Source organism: Erythranthe guttata, chromosome 6 (genome assembly GCF_056151865.1).
Source record: "Erythranthe guttata isolate IM_541 chromosome 6, IM_541, whole genome shotgun sequence".
Classification (NCBI taxonomy): Eukaryota; Viridiplantae; Streptophyta; class Magnoliopsida; order Lamiales; family Phrymaceae; genus Erythranthe; species Erythranthe guttata.
The window spans coordinates 13,890,343-13,914,852 of record NC_142538.1 but is presented as its reverse complement, the minus strand read 5'-3'; the positions used below and the strand labels follow the sequence as shown (position 1 = coordinate 13,914,852).

Genomic DNA, 24,510 nt, shown 5'->3' with positions numbered 1-24,510 from the left:
CTTTGTGATATGGAAGTATTCAATAAATAATATAAAGGTAGATAGAGAAGAAGTTTATAACTCTCGTCCATTCATATTCGGTCTAAGTATGTTACTCTAGTGCTCTTTCCGATTCATATTAAGTATCACTTAGGTCATCTTTGTTTCCTCATGTTAAATGTCACTTTGGATCTAAATCTGGAAATTTTCTTAATATTGAAACCATGCGCTTTCAATAAATGTGTAAATTCAATCCTTAAGAAGGATTTTCCGCAAATTTAATAAATTTTATGGATCCACAAGTTCAATCTTTATCACCCCAAATTGGCACTTGATTTGAATAAATAAGTGATGTTTTATCACTCACTTTGGGTGTATCGGATGGGAACACGTGCACAGTAGGGGTAGGTGATATAGGTAAGGTTGAAGCCTCTTAGCGAGCAGTGGGATGGCTGTGCGTTAAACCTGCAAAATAACGACACGTGAACTAAGTCGGTGGTACCTCCAGCGGAAACCTCTCTGACGCTCAAGTCAGGTGTCTAGTCAAAACCAAAGACAGGTCACACGAATTCTAGAGAGCTCTAGTGAATAATCAAAGTGTACCTTTTAGAATGGGAAGGGGAGTCTATTTATAATTAGGTTGGTAGTAGAGTCAAAATTAAAGTCCAAATCTAATTTCTAGTTATGGTATAATTCTAATTAATGTTGAAGCTTGTTATGGGCTCAAAATCTTGGTCCTGACGGGCCGGGCTATTATTATAGTTCCCTCGTTATTCGGCCATGCCCTTGAGCCTTGGGGATTCAAGCCCAATGTAGAGTATCGAATTCACTAATTGGTTCGACCAATTTAGCAATATCAATAAGTATGACAATAACATATAAAATACAATTTTAATATATAATCTATTTACCGACTTCACAAAACACTTGGCAAGGAGTTGGAGGGAAGTTAAAAAAAAAATCTCTTAATCCAGTTTCATTATGGCTTTGTTTGATTTAAGTAAAATAAAAGTGTAATGATGAAAATTGCAAGTAAAATATTTTTGTTGTTTGGTTAAAAGGTCAAATAGTAGGATTCTGTCAAGATCATTGGACATACAAAAATAACACCAACACACACTTTTCGCAGCAGTTATCTCCCAAATAGTAATTTCAACAGAGCCATATATCTTCCTCGAAGATCTCCTCCGGCGGTCTAAAGGAGATAGTTCTTACCGGAAAATTGACCGCATGCAAATTTGCGCGATTAAGTGGCGTCGTCTGTGGGAAGGGAACCTGAGCAGGGCCGGTCCGGCGTAATAGGGGGCTCGGGGCGAGAATATAATTGTTCGATAGTTCGGGGGCAACGTCCGAATTTTTTTTTTCCCCACATCTTAAGCTTAATGAAATAATATGAATAAATTATTTATTAACAGAATTCTCATAAATAGAAGTCTGAAAATATTAATGTCTAGATAAAAACTTTTGTGTAAAGGTTAGAATAAAAAGAAAAAAACAATTGTAATCTATTTTTAAACTTATAAAAAAGAAGAAAAAAATAATAAAAGAGTAAAACAAAATTTTGAAAAAAATACAAGAATATTTTTTTTTAAAATAATAAAAAGAATTTACACATCAAAATATATAATGTATATATATTAAAATTTTCAAAATTTGGGCCCCTATAAATTTGGGCTCTGGGCGTGGGCCCTGCTCGCCCCACCCAGGATCGGCCCTGAATCTGAGCTTTAGACCTTGATTGAGAATCAAATAAGAAGGTGGTGGCGATTATGTTGGGAATCAGGCACATGTTTACGCAGAGGAAAACAAAAGTTTTATAAGAAAAATGAATTTAATCATATAAACACATACTCCATAATAGCAATTAATTGCGTACCTTAATGCTTCCAGCAAAAATTAAAAACAACATGCATATTATTAATTCGTTAATTAAATCACGTAGTATGCTCGCAGTACAATTACAGAACGACATTCATGAAAAACATACTGCAAATATCAACATTTAATTTAATCATTTTAAATTAACACCTAGTAAAAATTGGATCCGAAAATTACTTCTTGAAGCGTGAGGCGAACTTTCGGATTGATGCAAACTGCAACCAATCTATACAGTCAGGAGGAGCAGCAGCGACGGACGCGCGAGCAGCGGCGGCGCGTGTGAATCACACGCTGTCTTCGGACGGCGCGTGAGGGCGCGTGCGCCGGCGGTTCGGCGGGGGCTTCTCGGTGATCTGACTCATTTGTCTTCCTCCTCTCGGATTTCACCTCGTATACCGAGTTCAACTAGTACGTGGCACTAGACACACAAAAGTCAGATTAAACGGTAGAATAAAACAAAGAAAAAGAAGTACCGAGAACAAACGGCGCGAGGGCGCTGATTTCCGGCGACGGCGGCGGCGCGGTGGAGATGGCACCGGACTAGGTTATGAGCGTCTAGGGTTTTGTTGCTTGTGTACAAGAACTATAAATCTTGTATTTATAGTGTCTTATATATAAGCCCTAACGAGTTTAACTTGGATCGGGCCCAACAACTTAAGTTCGTTAGTTTTTCTTTGCTCGTTTCTCATAAACCAATGATTGGAAAATTATAACAATTATATTTTCTGAATCATTGAAACGTCCTCGTCATTACGAATGCCAAATCTCGATTTCAAATTTCTAAAACTAGAAACCATAATTCAGTGGACCTACTATATGTGGAAACTTCCCAATTTAGAAAGTTCACTAAGATGATTACCTAGTTCTTTCGTTTCCTTATTCTCATTCATAATTCCCAATTATGAATGTTGGACTCAATCGTATTGACATCTAATTATGCAAAGATTAAACATTTTTATCTTTGACCGTTTATTCAATGAACTCGAGTACATAAGCAGTGGGTGTTAATCCTAATGCTAATGATCCAGTACTGTTGTACTGCGATAACACCGGAGCCGTGACGCAAGCTAAGGAGCCGAGATCTCATCAGAAATCCAAGCATATTCTGAGAAAGTATCATGTGATCCGAGAGATCATTGATAGAGGTGAAGTCAAAGTAGAACGAGTCACATCGGAAGAGAACGTAGCAGACCCCTTCACGAAGCCTTTACCAAGGTCGGTCCACGAGAAACACCGAGAGTCGATGGGATTACGATTTATGGGTAGTTGGCTTTAGGTCAAGTGGGAGATTGTTAGGGTAGGTGACCAACAAGCCAACTTGTGGTTGTGGTCATTCAATTTATTCTTGTAATAAATAATTTTTTTTTGTATTCATGATAAAACACATTGGCATTCTATATATTTGTCCCTTGTACAAACATAGATATAGTCCTTACAGTTATTACAATTACTTGTAATTGATCTTTTAGGATCGTGAGATATTTACTTAAATATCATAACCGTTAAACCGTGTTCCTAGTCGAAGGGTTACGCTACCAATGAGGATATCGGCCTTTCCCATTAAGAGACTAGCACTTAATGTATGTGTATTGCGTCTCATCAGTAAACGATATTGTGATATCGGCATGCATAAGTGGGTGCTCGTAAGTTGACGAGTTCATTCAACTCCCTAATCCTAGAAATCTATAAGTGGTTCTCAATAATCGAGTAGAGATCTCTATGGTATAGTTTTACACCATTAGTCCTTAAGACCTAGACATCATTGTGACTTCACTAGAGGACTAGCTGTATTGTGAACTGTCTCTGAATTTCACCGAGGGCCGCCCCAAGGGCCAATGTTCATGTAGTCCAAAATCTAGTGGGAGGTTTGTGCGTTGTAGTCGGGGATTCGATTGCTAGAATAGTCTTGGATGTCTTGTGTGTTCTCATAGTTTGTAATCTTTAAGTCTCTGGCCAGAGCTGACTAAGTGATGATTAGGGAATTCGATTCTCTAAGTCATGCATGCACGTACCGATTACAACACTTAGAACGATCCCACAGTTATAATACTTAAGTAAATATCTCATGATCATAATAGATCAAATATAAGTAATTATAATACCTGTAAGGACTATATCCATGTTTATGCAAGGGACAAAGATATAGAATGCTAAGGTGTTTCATCATTAATACGAAATAGGATTATTTATTACAAGAATAATTAAAATGATAAAAACAAAAAAAAAATCTTCTCTTAAATTACCCCGATATTTCAGCCCCCAAGAAAACCCCCCTGGATCCGCCCCTATTACTAGAAAATTATGATTTGGCAACGGACGAATTCATTGCTAAGAAGTAAAAATCCGTCACTAATCAAGATTTAGTAACAGATAATGCTCATCTCCAACACCGTCGCTAAACGGCACGTCGCTAAATTTGGCGACGACGTGCGCAAATCCGTCGCTACATTTTAGCAATAGAGAAGCCGTTGCCGGATCCGTCGCTACTGTAGCAATAGAATGACTCGTCGCCAGATCCGTTAGTAATGTCGAAACCGAATGACCCATCGCCAAATTCGTCGCTACTTTAGATAGGTATTGAATCGTATCTAAATCCGTCGCAACAAATATTTTAACAATTAAAAAAATATATATATTTATTTTTATTTTGATACATATTTAATATATATTGTATACCAAAAATAACAATTATATATAAAAATTCAGCATACAATGTTACAAATTTGTTTTACAAAGTGTAGCACTATTGTTTTGAAATCAAGATTGAAACACTGTCAAAATTTAAAATACATCAATCATATTCTGTAAGTGCAACACACACCGTTTCTCCAGTCTCTCCAATCGACATATGCTTGTGGTTTACTTGTATCACGTAGATGACATCCTGAATACTAGCTGCATAGCACACAAAAGTAGTCCAAGACAAGACATATGTAATTAGCTAAATATTCACGCTAAGCTAAAAAAGACAACTTGAAATCCTAATAAAACAAATTGTGTAAGAAAGTGAATATTTCATACCCGATACAACTTCTTTCTGCAAAAAGAAAGAGAAATATTGAGGAAAATTTAAGAATGAAATCTACCTTGAAATTACGGATTTGCTACAGAAATCATTTTTCGACTGGACCACGCCCGATATATCGATATTCCTGGCAATACATTATAAACTACAATCACATACATAAACTAATTGGGTTCCTTACCTCTTCCGAACACTCGGTACAAAAACATCAATAGTTGGAAATCAGGACTTGGACATCCAATCAATCGAGAGAATCCTCTGTAAAAATTAGGGCTTCGGCTGTGGATTTTGCTTCCGCTATTGTTTGTGGTTTGGACATATCTTTCTTTAAATTTTACATCTTTCCGAATATTTATTAATATTTTATTGTAAATCTAGTGTTGTTATTGCTATACATAATAAATACGTAAATACTTAATACTATAACTTTAATTAAATAATGGATAAAAGAGTAAAACCGTGTTACTGGTGTTTGTTTTCTGCCTAATTCATTTAGGTAACAAATGATATTAAGTTTTTATACATATAATTTATTTCATCACTTTTAATAGTTAATTACAATATAATTATTAAAATAAATATATATAAATAATATTAATTAAAATAATCAAATAAAAAAAGTAAAAAAAAAAAAAAAAAAAAAAAAGCAGAATAATAATTAAATGATAACAGTACAAAATTCTCAATATTATATTTTAAATTTAAAAACAGCAATCCTAAATATCTATTTTAGCAACAGGTCCTTTAAACTGTCTCTACATATGATGTTAATATTTATTTTTAGCAACAAGTTATTATCCATCACCAAATTATGTCGCTAAATATTTATTTTAGCAACGGATTTATCATTCGTCTCTAATATCTGTTGCTAGCACTGAAACTCCATAAGCGATGGGACGATTTTGTTTTACGTCGCTAATCCCGTCACGAATTACTTATTTAGCAACGGAATGTTTTGTTCGTCGCTAGCTGCCGTTGCTAAATCATGATTTTCTAGTAGTGAATATAGATGGATATGGGAACTCCATTGGAATAACGATTGTAGCACAAACTTAAGAGATCTATCTTGATCAGAGATCTATTTTGATCACAGTTAACAAGAAAATAACTTTAGTTGTTATTTGTTTTAACTTATTGTGCTAGCACTCTAACCAAGTGTGGGATGGACAGCCTGAAGTATTTGTTCGAATATGGGCTCAATGTGCAATATTGATGAACTTAGTGTATAATTATGAAAATAATATTATGATGAGTATTTTAGACAAAAAAAAAACATAAAAAATAGTTTATTTGCGAAATTATTTTTCTATCCGAACATATGTATATTTAAGTCCCTTATTATGGGTCTATATGTCATTTGCCCTTCATTTTTACATACTTTTAGCAAAGAAAATAATCATAAAATAGATCAGAGGCCCAGACTGACTAGATCCTACTTGACTTCCACGCTATTAATATTGAAAATGAAATTCCTTTCTTATTCTAATTAAATATATGTATTCTCTACTCTTCTAAGAAAAAAATATATGGGTCCATTTGGATGGATGGATTTGGGGAGGGATTTGATTTGGAGAATGGATTTGAAATGACTCCAATTTTGGAGTCATTTGAAATCCATCACTATTGCTCCAAAATCAACTAAAAAGGAGGGGTGGGGATTTGAAATCCATCCCCAAATCCCTCAATCCAAACAAGTCCGATGGATTTGTTATTATGGATTTGAAATCCCTCCCCCAAATCCCTCCATCCAAATGCACCCTATATGTATTCTACTACGTACATGATTATTCGTCATTCCTATATAATTTATAAGTATTTTCGTCATCCTTTTAATTATCCTCACAATAGCTGGTTGACTTAGACTCGAAATCGATTAATATAATCATGTTGAAATTGAATTTGTTAAAAATAATACAATATATATGTTTGTCGAGCCTGACTTTATTTGCTAATGACGCACATAAAAGGATTAAATTATTCAAACTGTGAACTTTGTTTATTAAATAATGAACTAAGGCCCCGTTTGGTTGCCAAGATAAGTCATGATTAACTAAATAGTTGGACTTAATTTGATGTTTGGTATTCTCAATAAATTGGCGGGTCGACCCGCCAAAATTATATAATCATGGTTTATTTTGTCTTATCTTGCCTTCTAATGAATTTTTTTTGTTGGACGTTTCAAGCTTCAATAAAATAATTGGATCTCATTAGATTATTTAATTTTATCTTGGCTAATCTTATCTTGCCAACCAAACGAGGCCTAAGTTTGAAAAAACACAAGCATACTTCCGTTAAATTAATCAGCTATGAAGATCCGATTATGGAAAAAAAAAATTGATGAAATATGTATATAAGAATCTTCGGTTCTTGATCGACTCGAAGCTCGACATATCATCAAATAAAACTGATAAAATTTAGATAAAAAAGATTCAACCAAACATGAACAACTATACATGTTCTGCTCGACTCTATTCGTTTACAAATAGCTAGAAATCAAAGAATGTAATTGTGCATGCAATAAAATGTCAAAGATGCATAATGAAATTAGTGGGCCTAAGACTTTGAGTCTTGGTATGGGGGAATAAGACAGGCAGGTTTCCTTGACGAGAATTTAAGAAAAGGAAATTATTAGTTTAAAGTTAGTGGCCGGTAGAGAGAAGGATATCATTTCCAGATTGCTTCCTTGTCACTTAGGCAAACGCACTCAAAATTATATATAGGTTTACTTCGACTAGACTACTTGCAACTTGTTTTTTTGACAAGTCTAATTAGTCGACATAAGTTGTTTTAAAAACTGATAAGCTGTTATATTTTATTTTTTATGATTTTATAGTGTTTGGATAGATGAGCTTATAAGCTATTTTTACTCATTAAAAATCTTAAATATAAAATAGCTGGGTTAGTGGTACTTTAAAAAAAATTCTTAAAAGCTCTTCAGCGAGTATTTAAAAAAAAATTAAAATCTTCAATTTGGAAGAGATTAATAAGCTCTTATAATTCTTTCTTAACAGCTTATAAGTTTAGTCAAACACCCTCCAATTAGATGAGATAATTACTAATTAAATTGGAAGCCACTATTTTAATAGATGAAAAGATTACTCAAACCTTCCCTCTTAGATAATTGCAGATAAAGCCATGAAACCTTCGAAATATTTCTTCTACGTCGAAGATTCCATAAAAAATCGATAAAAACATGTTAAAATAATCTCTCTTTTTCATATATCATAACTCATTCTGTACATCTCTTTATATAAGAAAAAACTATATGCTCTAAGAAATATATATATGGATATATACTAATTATTGCTACAATCAAGTTAATTCCCTGAGTCACGGGATTCACACACTAAAGAAATCACTACAATCTCTCTTGACAGCTCACGCCAACACTCCCCCTCAAGTTGATGCATTGAGGTCCCGAATGCACAACTTGTCAAGTGATCTGTTGAAATCTTTGCTTGACACAGCTTTCGTTAGAATATCCGCCAATTGATCTTCGGATTTAACAAATGGAAACCGAATTATTTTAGCTTCAAGGTTTTGTTTGATGAAATGTCGATCTATTTCCACGTGTTTAGTACGATCATGCTGAATAGGATTGTGGGAAATAGCAATTGCTGATTTATTGTCACAAAAGAGATTCATCTCAGAGGTGGGAGGATAACCAATCTCAATGAGTAGTTTCCTTAGCCAAAGAAGCTCACAAAGACCCTTAGCCATTCCTCTAAATTCGGCTTCAGCACTTGACAAAGCCACCACCTTCTGTTTTTTACTTCTCCAAGTTACAAGATTTCCTCCGACAAAAGTAAAATATCCTGAGGTGGATTTCCGATCCGTGATGTTGCCTGCCCAATCCGCATCCGAATAACCATCAACCTCTAATTGATTATTATTCTTCGAGAACATCAGCCCTTTGCCCGGAGACGACTTTAAGTACCGAAGTATGCGAAGCACCGCTTCCATATGATTGTTACTTGGATTGTGCATAAATTGGCTCACGACACTTAAAGCATATGTGATATCAGGGCGTGTATGTGAGAGATAAATGAGTTTACCGACTAGCCTTTGATATCGTGCCTTATCTGTTGGTACTTGGTCTGGATATTCTCCAAGCTTGTGATTCTGAACAATGGGAGTGTCTGCAGGTCTACACTCCAACATTCCTACTTCGGCTAGCAAGTCTAGAATGTATTTTCGTTGGGAAAGAAATATACCTTGTTTAGATCTGACAACTTCAATTCCAAGGAAATACTTGAGTCCTCCCAAATTTTTCATCTCAAATTCAGTTGCTAATTGTTTTTGAAGTCGGGAGATCTCTTCTCGATCATTACCTGTGATAATCATGTCATCTACATAAATTATCAAAGCCGTAACCTTACCCGATTGATGCTTTAAGAATAACGTGTGGTCTGAATTACTCTGTTGAAAACCATATTTCTTCATTGCCAAGCTAAACCGTCCAAACCATGCTCGTGGTGATTGCTTTAGTCCATATAATGCCCGTTGCAATTTACATACAACCTCAACCTTTGTAGTCAATGCATAACCTGGAGGGACATCCATGTAGACCTCCTCTTCGAGATCGCCGTGAAGGAACGCGTTCTTTACATCAAATTGGTGCAAAGGCCAGTCCAAATTTGCTGCAAGGGACAGTAGCACTCTAACAGTGTTTAGCTTAGCTACCGGTGAGAAAGTCTCCTGGTAATCAACTCCATATGTTTGAGTATAACCTTTCGCTACTAACCTCGCCTTGTATCGTTCAATAGACCCATCGGCCTTGTGTTTGATAGAGAACACCCATTTGCAGCCCACAGTTCTTTTTCCTTCAGGTAACGGAACGAGAGCCCATGTATTATTTTTTAGCAGTGCCTCCATTTCTTCTTTTATAGCTCGGGTCCAATTTGGATTTTCCAGAGCCTCGTGGACACTGGTGGGAATTTTACACATGGATAGATCATGCGTGAATTTCTTAACCGGATCAGATAGTCTCTTAGTGGAGACATAATTAGCGATTGGATACTTCACCTTTCGTCCTTCAAATTCTGGAGAGTAACGATTTGGTGGCTTGCCACGATTGTTCCTGGTTGGTAAAATATATCCCACAGAAGTATCTACATCAATATTATGTATGGGAGTAGTAGAAGTGCTTACCTCATGGGTATTCTCAGAAGATGATTCGGGTGGTACTTCAGAGAGAGGGGATATGCGTTCGGTAGATTCAGTCTCATGATCTGCACTGGGACATATATTAGGCTCTGCAATATCAGCATCATCATTCTGATCTTCTGAATTGTTGGGCTCAGTTTGATCAAGCAAATTCTGAGCAGAGTTGTCAAGCTCTTGGCTGGCCAAGTTCAACTCATTTGGTTCTTGGCTAGCCAAGTTCAAATCATTTGGTTCCTCATATCTAAACCATTTCAAGTCTTCATCATGTGACTCCCCCTGAAGACGAGAATTAGGTGCCGAGAAAAACATATCGGTTTCCAAAAATTGCACATCCATAGTCACATAGAGTCGTCGGGTGGCAGGATCATAGCACCGATATCCTTTTTGATGTATGCCATAGCCTAGAAAAATGCATCGCACTGCACATGGGTCAAGCTTAGTTCGTTGGTTCTTATGGAGATGCACATATGCCACACACCCGAATACCTTAGGAGGTAACATCAAAATTGTGGGAAGCGACACATATGTGGACAAAGATTGAAGTGGAGTCTTGAAGGACAGAACCTTGGACGGCATTCGATTAAGAAGGTGGACTGCGGTAGAGATGGCGTCAGTCCAAAAACGTTTGGGCATATGAGCACCAACGAGAAGGGCACGTGCAGTCTCAAGGATGTGTCGATTTTTCCTCTCCGCGACCCCATTTTGCTGGGGTGTTTGTGAACATGAAGTTTCGTGGATCAGACCATGGTGATTAAAATAGGCTTGAAATTGTTTATTGACGTATTCACCACCATTATCCGAGCGAAGAACTTGAATGGTTGCACTGTACTGAGTACGGACCATAATATGGAATTTTTCAAAGATACTGAAAACTTCATCTTTGTGTTTCATTAAGTAGAGCCACGTCATACGGGTACAATCATCCACAAATATAACAAACCAACGAAAGCCCGACATATTAGAGATAGGCGAAGGGCCCCATACATCCGAGTGTATTAATGCAAATGGAGTGTCACTTTTATTCATGCTCGATCGAAAAGTAGTTCTATGACTCTTAGCCGAAATACAAGTGTCACATTTCAAATCAGAAATCTGTAAATGCTTAAACAAATCTGGAAAAACATGCTTCAAATACGGAAAAGACGGATGGCCCAATCGGCAATGCCAAAGCCAAAGTTGGTTTTCTTGAGTAGCCTTCGGATGGTGCATATGATGTGCCTGACCAATACTGACGTCATCCATATAGTATAGTCCCCCTCTCTTAGTACCACTCCCAATTATCTCCTTTGTGAGAATATCCTGAAGAAGACAAAAATTTGGATATATGAGTATAACACACCCTAGATCGGTAGTAATTTGACTGGCGGATAATAACTTATGTGAAAGAGATGGAACAAGTAAAGTGTCGGTTAAATGCAGCAATGGAGATAAAGATACAGTGCCCGCTCCAGTGACCGGAGAAATAACATTGTTAGCATTGGCTACGCTTGTGCGTCGTGGTACAGACGTTACAAAAAAATCTGTGGCATCAAAGGTCATATGATCTGTGGCTCCGGAATCAAGAAGCCATGCATGACGTTCCGAGTCAATATCAGAAGTAAAGTGGGCAAGTCCAGAGATACCTGAATTCAAGGTAGAAGAATTATCCGTGGATATTTTTGTTGGTTGTATGAGAGAAAGGTGCGGTTCTGCAGCAGCAATAGCAACTTTGCCTTGTTCTCCATTTGTATCGCGTCGTTTACGAGCTTGAAGCTCATTCCACCAATTTGGATATCCATTCAATTGAAAGCAATTTTCACGAGTGTGTTTTTGATTTCCACAGTGCGAACATTTGAGAGGCTCAGCGGAGATGCGTGTTTTTGCAGATCTTCCACGCACAGAGTGGCCCAACGTGAGCGCTTTGGAAGCCAAAACAGCCCCCTGAGTTCCATTCGTATCATGGTTGACCATCACCTGTTGTCGAATAGCCTCTCGTCGAACATGGGCATATGCCTGTTCAAGCGTGGGGAATGGTTTCATCTGTAAAACATCCCCTCGTATTTTGTCGAGCCGATCATCAAGACCATCCAAGAAAATATAAACACGATCTTCCTGGATAAGTCGATTATAGTGTTGGATATCAATGCTGCATTCCATGGGGTTTGGTCGGCGAAAATCTATCTCACGCCATAAACCTTGTAGATCAGTATAGTACTTTTCAAGAGAGCCGGCGTTTTGCTTCATACGAGTTACACGTCGTCGCAAATCGTACACCTGCGATGCATCACTTCCATCGAAAAATGTAGTGGCAATTGCATCCCAAACCTCTTTTGCCGTAGGAAAGCGAATAAAATTACCGATCAAAAAGGAATCCATGGAAGTAATCAACCATCCTTTGACAATGGCGTTATCAGTGCGCCACTTCCGAAACGACGGATCGGTTTGTGGTGGAGGGGGGTAGTCACCATTTATATATCCCAGTTTGTCTTTGCCGGAGATATACATCTCGACGACCTGGGACCATAGAGCATAGTTGGAGCCGTCCAACTTAATGCCGATCGGAGCAGCAGATGTTTCGGTGGTTATTGTGGGAGACTGAGTTTTGTTCAAGGCCTCAGTCATCCTGGTAGTTAATTCAAGAATAGATTCAGATAAGGTGGACGTGTTGGTGGGGTTATTCAGATCGCCGGAGTCATCCATGGCAAAAAAAAATAAAAAATAAAAGTAGGGTTATTGAGCGGCCAGAATTTGTGTGGCTCGTGATACCATGTTAAAATAATCTCTCTTTTTCATATATCATAACTCATTCTGTACATCTCTTTATATAAGAAAAAACTATATGCTCTAAGAAATATATATATGGATATATACTAATTATTGCTACAATCAAGTTAATTCCCTGAGTCACGGGATTCACACACTAAAGAAATCACTACAATCTCTCTTGACAGCTCACGCCAACAAAACACACATATGAAGAAGGGGGTAAACAACATAAAACTCCCCTGTGTTAAGGAAAACTTGCACGAAACCCCCCTGTGTTTTTTTTCTTGCGTAAAACCCCCTTGTGTTTTATTTTATTTTGCACGAAATCCCCTTTTCCGTTAAAAGTTAACACCGTTAGCTATAAATGGGTTTTTATGCAAGTTTTTTGTAACATAGGGGGATTTGGTGCATATTTTCTACAACACAAGGGAATTTTATGCAAAAATTAATTTATTTGTTTAAATTTCATATTATTTTCTAAAATTAAATTGAAATCATTTATTCAAATACAATATGAAAAATAAAATTTAAAAGGTGTGGTGAATATTTTTTTTTAAATCAATTTTTATATGATATAATTTATTAATGTATGCATTTTGAATTTTTACATTATATAATTATTTTATTAGAATTATTATATATGTGTATAATTTATTCTTGATTAATTATATGTGAAAAGAACATAAATAATTTGAGAATTTATTCCAACTTCCATCTCGAGTATTATTTTCTTAATTCCATATTTTAAATTAATAGATATATTCGACTTAATTTAAGAAAATAATTTAAATTTTAAACAAATAAATTATTTTTTGCATAAAATCCCCATGTATGGTAGAAAATATGCACCAAATCCCCCCTATGTTACAAAAAAACTTGCATAAAACCCCATTTATAGCTAACGGTGTTAATTTTTAACGGAAAGGGGATTTCGTGCAAAATAAAATAAAACACAAGGGGCTTTTACGCAAGAAAAAAAATACAAGGGAGTTTCGTGCAAATTTTCCTTAACACAGGGGGGTTTTATGCTATTTACCCTGAAGAAGGGGATAACGAAATGAAGTGAGAATGAAAATTTTAAAATCGTCAAAGGCAAGGTGAAAATTGTCATTTAACCAATTGAATTTAGGCTTACATAGGGGACTATCTAGAAAGGAAGATCAGAATAATTTTGCATCTAAAATCATAGCGACCTGTAATTTAACCAGGGGCCAATATACAAATTAACCCCAAATAATATTAACATTAATTCCACTATAATTGTTAGGGCAACTTTCATTTTCCCCCATTTACTTTAAATCGGTGTCATTTTACCCCTTCTATTCTCGATTGCATCTGCCCCTGTACTTGAAAAATTGTTTCAATGTGGTCGTCGTTGTTAGTTGTTCAGACATTTTTTGTCTAATCTCTGAAATTACAAAAACGCCACCCCTCCCATTTTAAATAATTATTAAAAAAAAAAAAAAAAAATCAAGACAAAAAGAAAGCATAGACCACAACGGCCACCACGATTTATTTTTATTTTTTTTAGTTTTTCTTTTATAATTATTTAAACTGAGAGGAGTGGCTATTTTGTAATTTTCAGACCTTTGTTGAGGTCAAATGTTTGAAAACTAACGGCGATGGCTTCATTGAGACAATTTTTCAAGTGCAGGGGTCAAATCGATGCAATCGAGAATAGAAGAGGGTAAAGTGATATCGAGCCAAAGTATTAGGGGGAAAAGTGAAATTTACCCAAATTTTTATTTATATTTTTTTTGGGCCCATTGTTAAGTCAATGATCTTTTGATATTGGAAATTAACATGTCAGTCCAATCCACATTTCCAAGTCAATTCTTTAACTTCCCCAATTGTAAACTACTTCCCCTTTCTTCCTTCACCTTCTTCATTCTCTACTATATTATAAGCAACAAACTTCACTAAACATGTAAGTAAACAAACTCATACTTCAAATTTTTTGAGCTTCACCTTGTTTTTAAACAATCAGAAAATGGCGATAGACGGGCTCCTAATTCGACCGACCACACCCCGTAAATCCACAAATCATCACTTCTCTCCTACAAAGTTTCCACAAACAACATTCTCCGAATCAATGATGCAAGAGAACATCGAAAACGCAGAAACCCTCATCACCAAATGGGATCCAAACAGCCCTTCCTTTGATAAGAAATTCACCTCACTCTTCCACGAAAATCGAAACGAGGCGAACGAATTCACCAAATCCGTAGGGGAGCTTCGGAGGGCAATGCATTTCTTGGTCGCCCAACGCTCCGATTCCAATAACCGTAAGCTCGTCCTCGCAAACAAGTTGATGAAAATTGCCATGCTTAGGCTCGAGAAGGAATTCTACTACATCCTATCGATCAACAGGGATTGCTTGAATCCCGAATCGGTTTCGAACAGATCTTCATTGTTTCTTTCACGATCGTTGTCTTTAAGTAATTCAGACGATGAGATTCAAGAATTAGACCGTGTTGAGTCGAAAGCTGAAAGAGCTATGGCGGATTTAAAGGCGATTTCAGAAACTATGATTAGCTCTGGATATAGCAAAGAGTGTAGCAAAATATACAGACTCACAAGAAAGTCGATAACCGATGAAGAACTGTACCGACTCGGGATCGGAAGCTACAGCCAATCACAAATCAACAGGATGGATCAAAGGGCTCTCGAGCACCAAGTTGACAGGTGGATTGATAGAGCAAAGGTTGTGGTGAGGACGCTTTTCCGCGGGGAGAGGCTGTTGTGCGATCACGTGTTTGCCGTCTCTGAGACAATTAAACAAACATGTTGCGCGCATACCACAATGGAAGGTGCGATGAACCTGTTCAAATTCCCTGAATTCGTGGCTAAGAGCAAACGATCGCCGGAGAAGATTCTGGTTATGATGAATCTTTTCGAAACAATCTCGGATATGTGGCCGGAAATCGAGTCCATCTTCTCGTACGAGTCTCTCTCCCCTGTGAAGCTACAAGCTCTTTCCGCGATGCACAAGCTCGGCGACTCTGCTCAAACGATTATTTCGGAGTTCGTCTTGTCGGTGCAGAAAAACTCGTCGAAAACGGTGGTCTCGGGCGGTGGGGTCCACCCGCTGACGTGTTCGGTGATGAGTTACGTTGCTCTACTGGCGGAGAACAGCGGAGTGCTCTCAGATATTCTAAACTCCGACGAAGAAGGGGAGAGGGCGGCGCAGTCGCCTTTTCCGGAGTCGTACTTCGACGGCAGCCCGACGGCTCCGGCCACCGGAGTATCGAGCCGGCTGGCGTGGATCGTACTCGTGCTTCTCTGCAAGCTCGACAGCAAAGCTGAGCTGTACAAGGACATCGCGCTGTCGTATCTGTTTCTGGCGAACAACATCCAATTCGTGGTGGAGAGAGTGAGCACCACGGCGGTGAAGCTCCTGCTAGGGGAGGAGTGGCTGTCGAAACTGCGGAAGAAGGTGAAGCTGTACGCGGCGAACTACGAGGCGGTGGCGTGGGGGAAAGTGGTGTCGTCTCTGCCGCCGCCGCCGGCAGCGGAGGAGAACGAAGAAGAATCATCGGCGGCGGCGGCGCGAAATGCAACAATCAAAGGACATTTCAGGAGATTCAACTCGGAGTTTGAGGCGGCGTACAGGAAGCAGAGGGCGTGGGTTGTTGCAGATCCGAAACTCGCGGAGGAGATAAAAGTGTGGATAGAGAGAAAAGTGGTGGCGGCGTATCGGGAATTCTACGATAACAATTTGGGGATACTGAGTGGGGAGATGGATCTAGAATTTCTGGTGAGATATTCGCCGGATAATTTGGGGAATTACTTGTCGGGATTGTTCCATAACCATACGCCTGCTCTGGTTTCCGGCAACTCTTCTTCTTCCTCCTTTGATTATTCTTCTCAGTCCAGATTGTACCGATGTCTTTGATCATCATCATCATCCCACGGCGGCGCCGTACTACAAATCAAATCAACCGCTCCTTTCTTCAGAATTTGCTATATTTAATAATTTGGCCAAATCTCATTAATGGTCCCTCATCTTCATTTTTAGTCTCACTTTAACCCCTCATGTTTCAATTGTCTCATTTTCATCCTTCATCTCTATAATTCATCTCATTATCATCCATTGGTGTTTAGACCTGTTAATTTTAACGGAATCTTTTTAATAACGGATTGAATATTCCATTGTTAGAATTATTTTTGACAAATTGTGACTTTTTTCAATAAATGATAAAATTTGTGATTTAAAATTAATATTTACAGCCAACAAAAATATAACTTTAAAACCTAATATTTTTACGAAATATTAATTTATATTAATATACAATGAATCATTTGTTTTGGATATATGACTTGAAATAACTTGAATTTAGAAACATATTTAAATAATTATAATATATCATCTAGATATATTCTCTATCAAAAATTTATTTATATTTTTTATGATTTTATGTTAATATAACTAATTCCATTATATATATTTTTCTAGTATTTATTAATTTATTTATGATTTATTATAAATAATTATAAGAATATAATATTTCGTCCAATAAATAAAAGATTCCCTTAAAGTTACTAAGTTATACAACAAAGAATTATATTGAAATAGATTGTAGAGTTGAAGGATGATAATGAGAAAATCGGGATACAGTGGACTAAAGTGGGATCAAATACTAGAGTAAACTGCAAATACTACCCCTGTGTTATCTTGAAATAGCGAAAACCCCCCTGTGATAAATAAACTAGCAAAAACCCCCCTCTGAAATTTAGTCAAAGGCAAAATCCCCCCTAGCTGATTTTTTAGACTTGAAATGACAAAATTGTCCCTCAAAATGTATTTATATATATACATATTTTATGTATATTTATTATTTTTAATTTGTTTGTTTAGAAATTAAAAAAAAAATAGTAAACAACTAAATTGATTATTTTTTAAATAAAATAATTAAAATATTTATAAAATATAAGAATTTATTAATTGCAAGACTCCAGGGGTATTTGTGTCTTTTTATATCAAGTCAACCCTCAAATAGTTCCATAGGGGGGTTTTTGCTATTTAAATAATTTCACGGGGGAGGTTTTTGCTAGTTTATTTATCACAGGGGGGTTTTTGCTATTTCGAGATTACACAGGGGTAGTTTTTGCAGTTTACTCTCAAATACTAAGATGATGGACTATTAGTGAGATTTGGCTAATACTTTTCATTTTTCAATTCCTTTTATTTTCTTTTTCTTTTTTTCCTCTTTTTAATATTAAACAAATGTTTCAACCTTCAACAATGTAATCGGTGTTCCATTAAGAATACTATTTGTTGTAGCATGTAAGAGCATCCACAATGGTGCTCTCCAAATTCACTATACATACCATGTACTCTCATTCATCTTTTTTAACTCAATCTCTATAAATAGGTCCCATCTATACACTTTCTAAAATATTTGACTAAATTTTAATCCTCTCTTAAATAGCTCTTTAAATATTAAATTATGCTAAAATATTCATTATTAACATAAAAATTGAAAAAATAAATTTTCAAAATTCATATATTATATAAATCAAATATAATTATTGATTAATTTAATTTTTAAGTTTCCGCTATCTTATCTAATATTTTATAATGTTTAATTATGTTGTGAGTTTCGTTGGCTTATTTATTTTGTCTATTTTCATATACAATGTATTAATTATTAAAAGTTATGACTTATTAAAAAATAACATAAGTATTAAAAACATAAAATATGACAAATAATTGTCATAAAAATATTTGAACATCCCTTCAACTATAGGTATAAACAAATTATAAAACAAAAAATATGAGAATGCTTGGAAACTAATTATTAGAATCCGTAAATGTTGATTTACTTTTTCTAGCACAATTATAATTTCTCTTTGTTGTTCAAGGATCCACGTTTGTTGATCAATAATCTATTTTTTGCCTTCAAATGTAGGTGCTGACTTGTGATCCATCATCATTACGTCTTTCTCAAATCTTTTCTTGTTCTTGTATTTCTGCAATTCTTATCTGCTCAGTTTCTTTTTGAGTTTGTAGTCTCATTTGTTTTGCTTTCATTTTGGCTTGTAAATTTTGTACTCTCTTGTTGTTCTTCTAATGGCTTCTTCCTCTAACTGACTTGAAGCTTCTTTTCTCAAGATCCTCTACAAATAAGTTCATGGAAGGAAAAAAAATTCTTCTTTCTAGAATCTTTTATAGTTTTGCAATCATTAGGACGTGCTTGTCCAGTTGAACCGTGATTAAATAGTTCATCTTCATCAAGACTAACTACTGTTGGAGTCTCTGCAGGGGTGGATTACTCATCTGATGTAGTTTGTGCATTGGACTCTCCAATATTGTCATCATCCAAATTAATTTATGTCCTTTTTGTTTGAGAAGTTTTTTTCTATTTTTCTCGTTGGTCATTAACATCATGGTACTATTACGAAGTGTCCTTCAGAATAAGCCAACAAGAAACCCACTTAAAATAATGATTTTCTTTCTTGAAATATAAATTTTTCGTTGCTCTCATCTACATATAAACTTGAAATATAAAAACTTAACTTCAAAACTGTTTTAAACACACACACACACACCATAATTCTTCCTTTGTGATTTATTTTCAATCTTACCCTTGCACTACTTGTCACGTTTTTTTTTTTTAATAATTATCCAGTATTTTCAAAATCCCTATTAATGAGGCACCTAATCCCGCTAATTAGGATTAATTAGCACAATTTATCTCAATTATTCCCTTTTTTTATCTTTCCATAACAACAATCTAATTCCTAAAAATCTGCTTCTAAATTCTTAAAAATTTGCTATCAAATCAGAAAAAAAAGAACAAATTGATTTTTTTTATTATTTCGGATTTATTTTGTATTTTTTTATTATTTATTATTATGATTTATTTTTTTTAATAAAAATATTTTTTTAAATTTTTTTTAAACAATAAATTGACTTTTTTTTTTCTCGACTTGTTTACTACGCCGAATATGACTATAGTTGACTATATGTGACTATATCAACTGTAGTCATATTCTTTCTTTTTACTGCAGTTTTTACATTTTTAATTGAAAATTCGATTAGTGTGGTACAATTACGTTTACCAAATTATATAAAACAAAGAAGACTGCCTATTGCTTACGAAAACAATCCAATCAACATCCACATAAAAAAATCACAATTTGAATGTTATTATTACAAGTTAACTTGAAACGAAAAGATAGAACATATTTGAATATGACTACAATCATATTCAGCTAAATTCATATTCGAATATGACTACACTCATATTCAGATAATAGTCATATTCGAATATGACTATAGTCATGTTACTGCTGCTAGTTTAGATTTGGAGAAGAAAAAAATATTCGAATATAATTATAGTCATTTTAATGATGCTACTACAAGTTTAGATCTAGAGAAAAAAAATCTAAAATTACAGAAATAGATATAGAAAGTTTAGATCTGGATAAAAAAAATTTGAATATTACTATAGTCATTTTAATGCTGCTAGTTTAGATCTGGAGGAAGAAAAAAATCGAAAAATACAGAAATAGAGATAGAAATATAACGAAAGAGAGGGAGGGAAGAGAGGGAGGGGGAGTCGACGACAAAGGAGGTTGTGACGGTGGTGGTGGTGGACAGTTCTGGAAAAATAAACTGAGAAATCGATAGAGATAACGAAAAAGAGAGAAAAAATCTTACCTAGAGACGAAGGACGCGACAACGGCAACGAGCGGCGACGGGAAATATGCAATTTGCCGCTCATATGGAAAATATTTTGGGAAATATGCATTACACCCCTCAATGAAAAATATTTTGAATTAAACTCAATTGACTTTTAAAGACTTTTCCTACATCCAAATTTCATTCTTAATTAGTGAGACCCCCTTCTACTAGTGTGAGAAGACAAATATACCCTCAACTACTATAACCCTCAACTACTATAACCCTAATTATTTGCCCACATCTATCACTTTCATCTTCTCCACCTCTCCACCTCCCTCAACTCTCTCTGGAAATTCCATCCTTCATCCATTGCCGTAGTCGCTTCCTCCTTCGTCTACACATAAATATTTTTCTCTCTCGTTCTCTCTCTCTCTCTCTCTCTCTCTCTCTCTCTCTCTCTCTCTCTCTCTCTCTCTCTCTCTCTCTCTCTCTCTCTCTCTCTCTCTCTCTCTCTCTCTCTCTCTCTCTCTCTCTCTCTCTCTCTCTCTCTCTCTCTCTCTCTCTCTCTCTCTCTCTCTCTCTCTCTCTCTCTCTCTCTCTCTCTCTCTCTCTCTCTCTCTCTCTCTACACCGCCATCGTCTTCACATAAATCTCTACACCACCACCGTCTGCGTTGTCGCGTCCTTCGTCTCTAGATAAGGTTTTTTCTCTCTTTTTTGTTATTTCTATCGATTTCTCAGGGTTTTTTTTCTAATTCTGTCCACCACCACCACCGTCGCCTCCTCCGTTGTCGTCGACTCCCCCTCCCTCTCTTTCGTTATATTTCTATCTCTATTTCTGTATTTTCCGGTTTCTTTCTTTTTTTCCCTCCAGATTTAAACTAGCAGCATTAAAATGACTATAGTTATATTCGAATTGTTTTTTATCCAGATCTAAACTTTCTATCTCTATTTCTGTATTTTTAGATTTTTTTTTTCTCTAGATCTAACCTAGCAGTAGCAGCATTAAAATGACTATAATTATATTCGAATATTTTTTTCTTCTCCAAATCTAAACTAGCAGCAGTAACATGACTATAGTCATATTCGAATATGAATTTAGTTGAATATGACTATAGTCATATTCAAATATGTTCTATCTTTTCGTTTCAAGTTAACTTGTAATAATGACATTCAAATTGTGATTTTTTTTAATGTGGATGTTGATTGGATTGTTGTTAAGTGTATATTTTTACACTTTATCGTACCTTTTTATTTGAGCTTTCGGTGTGTTTAACGATAATTGGTGCTTAAAAAGTTGATTTATTGTATTTTAGGTACAAATTGAAGAATTGGAAATGTATGGACTCAAAACTACAATTTTGGAAAAAATATGGGCCAAAAGTGAAAAAATCAAAATATGAAGATTTAAAGCTCGGAAGGCCGTCCGAGTTTTAGTTCAAAATATGGGACGGCCGTCCGAGACCACGAGGCAGCATAGTAAAGGGATTTTAATTGTACAAGGAAACTGCCTTCTTCTCCAAATTTTCCACCCTATATAAGACCAAGACAAGCACACAATTGGGGATGAATCTTTTACGTAATTTCAAAAGCAACAAAGCAATAACGAAGACGAAGAATTCGAAGACTCCAAGCAATGATTTATCGTTTATGATTTATTTTATTTGCGTTTTTACTTTAATCATGAGTAGCTAATTTTCTTATTTCTAGGATTTTATTTGGAACCCTATGTGGGATTTATGAACCCAATTCTATGATTTTATGCAAGTTTTAATTCCAGATTATTTCTCCTACTTGTTTGATTAAGTGCATGAATTTGATCACCTTATGTGCTTTTAGGTTATTGTTAATCGCATGAATCGAAAGATCGGGTTAATAATTAGAACTGTGGTAGAAGAGCCTTTGTGGTATTAACATAGGAATATAGTTAATGTTTTAGGTAGCCATTATTGAGATTTGTGTTTAATGATGTGTTCTAGAATTAATTGCATAGGAATATAGTAATTGAATCTAGAGTATTAGAATCGTAATACACGCGGAAGCGGGTTATGATTATTTTAGCATCTCAGGTTAATAATCCGGGTTAATTGCTTGCATAATTGAAGGAATTGGGGGAGTAATAATCACATAGGGGGAAGAATAAAATCCTAGGCTTGTTTACTCTGATTAAACCTTCGCTTTTAATTGCTTTCGTGCTCTTGTCTTTTTAATTTAGTTTAATTTAGTTAATTCTCTCAAAATTCGACTGTGTAGGGTGGGCTTGATAATAATTGGTAGGATTTAGCGTCTAGGATTAAATAATTAAATATTCCTTGTGGGTTCGATATCCGAACTTTTAGTCCACTATAATACTTGTACGATACGTGCACTTGCGTGTAGATATTACAACCAACAATTGTTTTCATAAGCCCTAGGCAATCTTCGTTGTTTTATATAATTTGGTAAACATGACTGTACCACACTAATCGAATTTTTAATTAAAAATGTAAAAAACTACAATAAAAAGAAAGAATATGACTACAGTTGATATAGTCACATATAGTCAACTATAGTCATATTCGACGTAGTAAACAAGTCGAGAAAAAAAATTCAATTTTTTGTTTAAAAAAAATTAAAAAAAAAATTTATTAAAAAAATAAAAAAATAAAAAAATAAAGTGTTTTCTTAAAAATAATATTTTAATTAATATTACTGTCTTGGCTGCTAAATTACTGTCTCCGGCAGTTATTTAACTGTCGGAGACAGTAATTTAACTGTTAATTGACTCTTTTGTTTTTTTTTTCTTCAAAAATATTTTAATTAATATTACTGTATTCGTTGCTAAATTACTGTCTCCAACAGTTATTTAACTGTCGGAGATAGTAATTTAATGTTAATTGACTTTTTTATTCTTAAAAAAAATATTTTTAATTAATATTACTGTATTCGTTGCTAAATTACTGTCTCCGGCAGTTATTTAACTGTCGGAGACAGTAATTTAACTGTAAATTGACCTTTTTTTTTTTTTTTTTTCCTTAATTTTTTTTTTAATTAATATTACTGCCTTGGATGTTAAATTACTGTCTCCAACAGTAATTTAACTGTCTTAGACAATAATATTAATAATATTACTGTTCGGAAAAATAATATTCATAATATTACTGTCCCAAACAGTAATATTACTGTCTGAGACAGTAATTTAGTAGCCAAGACAGTAATATTAATTAAAATATTTTTTTTTCTAAGAAAAACAATTCAAAAAAAAAAAAAAAAGTCAACGCCGGAGACCGGCGGTCTCCGGCGGTCAACGCCGGAATCTGGCCGGAAAAAAAACATTTCAGAAAAAAAATTATTTTCTGAAAAAAAAAGTTTTGGGGGTTAATGTGATATATTTGTTTAAATCCGGGGTCAATGTGTAATATTAAGGAAGTTAGAGCATAATGGGTGGAATTGATAAGAATTATATTATTGAGGGTATTTTAGACTAAAGACACGAGGATGAACTTAATTGAAAGACTGTTTTTTTTGTGGACCAAAATGCACTTAAGTCCCATATGATGAGCCTTTTTACCATTGCCCTTCTTTCAAAATATTTTCCATTTGAGGGGTGTATTGCATATTTCCTCAATATTAAAAGTGTGACAAGATCTTGTGCACGAAGTTCGAACCACAATAATTAAATGTATTTACCCAAAATAAAAAAGTGCTCAATTAGAACCATGGGCCTAAATACCAAACCATTAAAAGAGATATACGGCCCTTTTCCTCTATCGAAGCCACCATCCTTGAATCCAACACCTACTAAGGCTCCGTTTGATAGGATTAAGTGCTTAATGCTGAATGTTGAATAAATATCTGAATGGGTAAGAGCTGTGTCTGATTGCTGAATGCTGAATAATTAAGTTCATTTGATAACTAAATATCTGTAATGTCTGAATACTGTAATTTTCCTGATATACCCTTGTATAATTCTGAAACATTATTGTTAATTAAATTTGATTAGAATATATGAATAAACATACTTTTTTAGCATGATTTACTTTAGTAAATTATAAAAATTTGACGGACATTACATATCTTGATATAAACTATAATATTTAACATAGACA

At 35.1% G+C, this 24,510-nt stretch overlaps 1 protein-coding gene across 1 annotated transcript; it reads left to right on the top strand.

Annotated features, from left to right (window-relative positions):
- Positions 1–14,510: 14,510 nt before the first annotated feature.
- LOC105962729 (exocyst complex component EXO70H1) lies at positions 14,511–16,968 on the top strand. Its single transcript, XM_012987054.2, has one exon. It carries the CDS (start codon positions 14,784–14,786, stop codon positions 16,686–16,688), a length of 1,905 nt encoding a protein of 634 aa, XP_012842508.1. The 5' UTR covers positions 14,511–14,783; the 3' UTR covers positions 16,689–16,968.
- Positions 16,969–24,510: the final 7,542 nt, after the last annotated feature.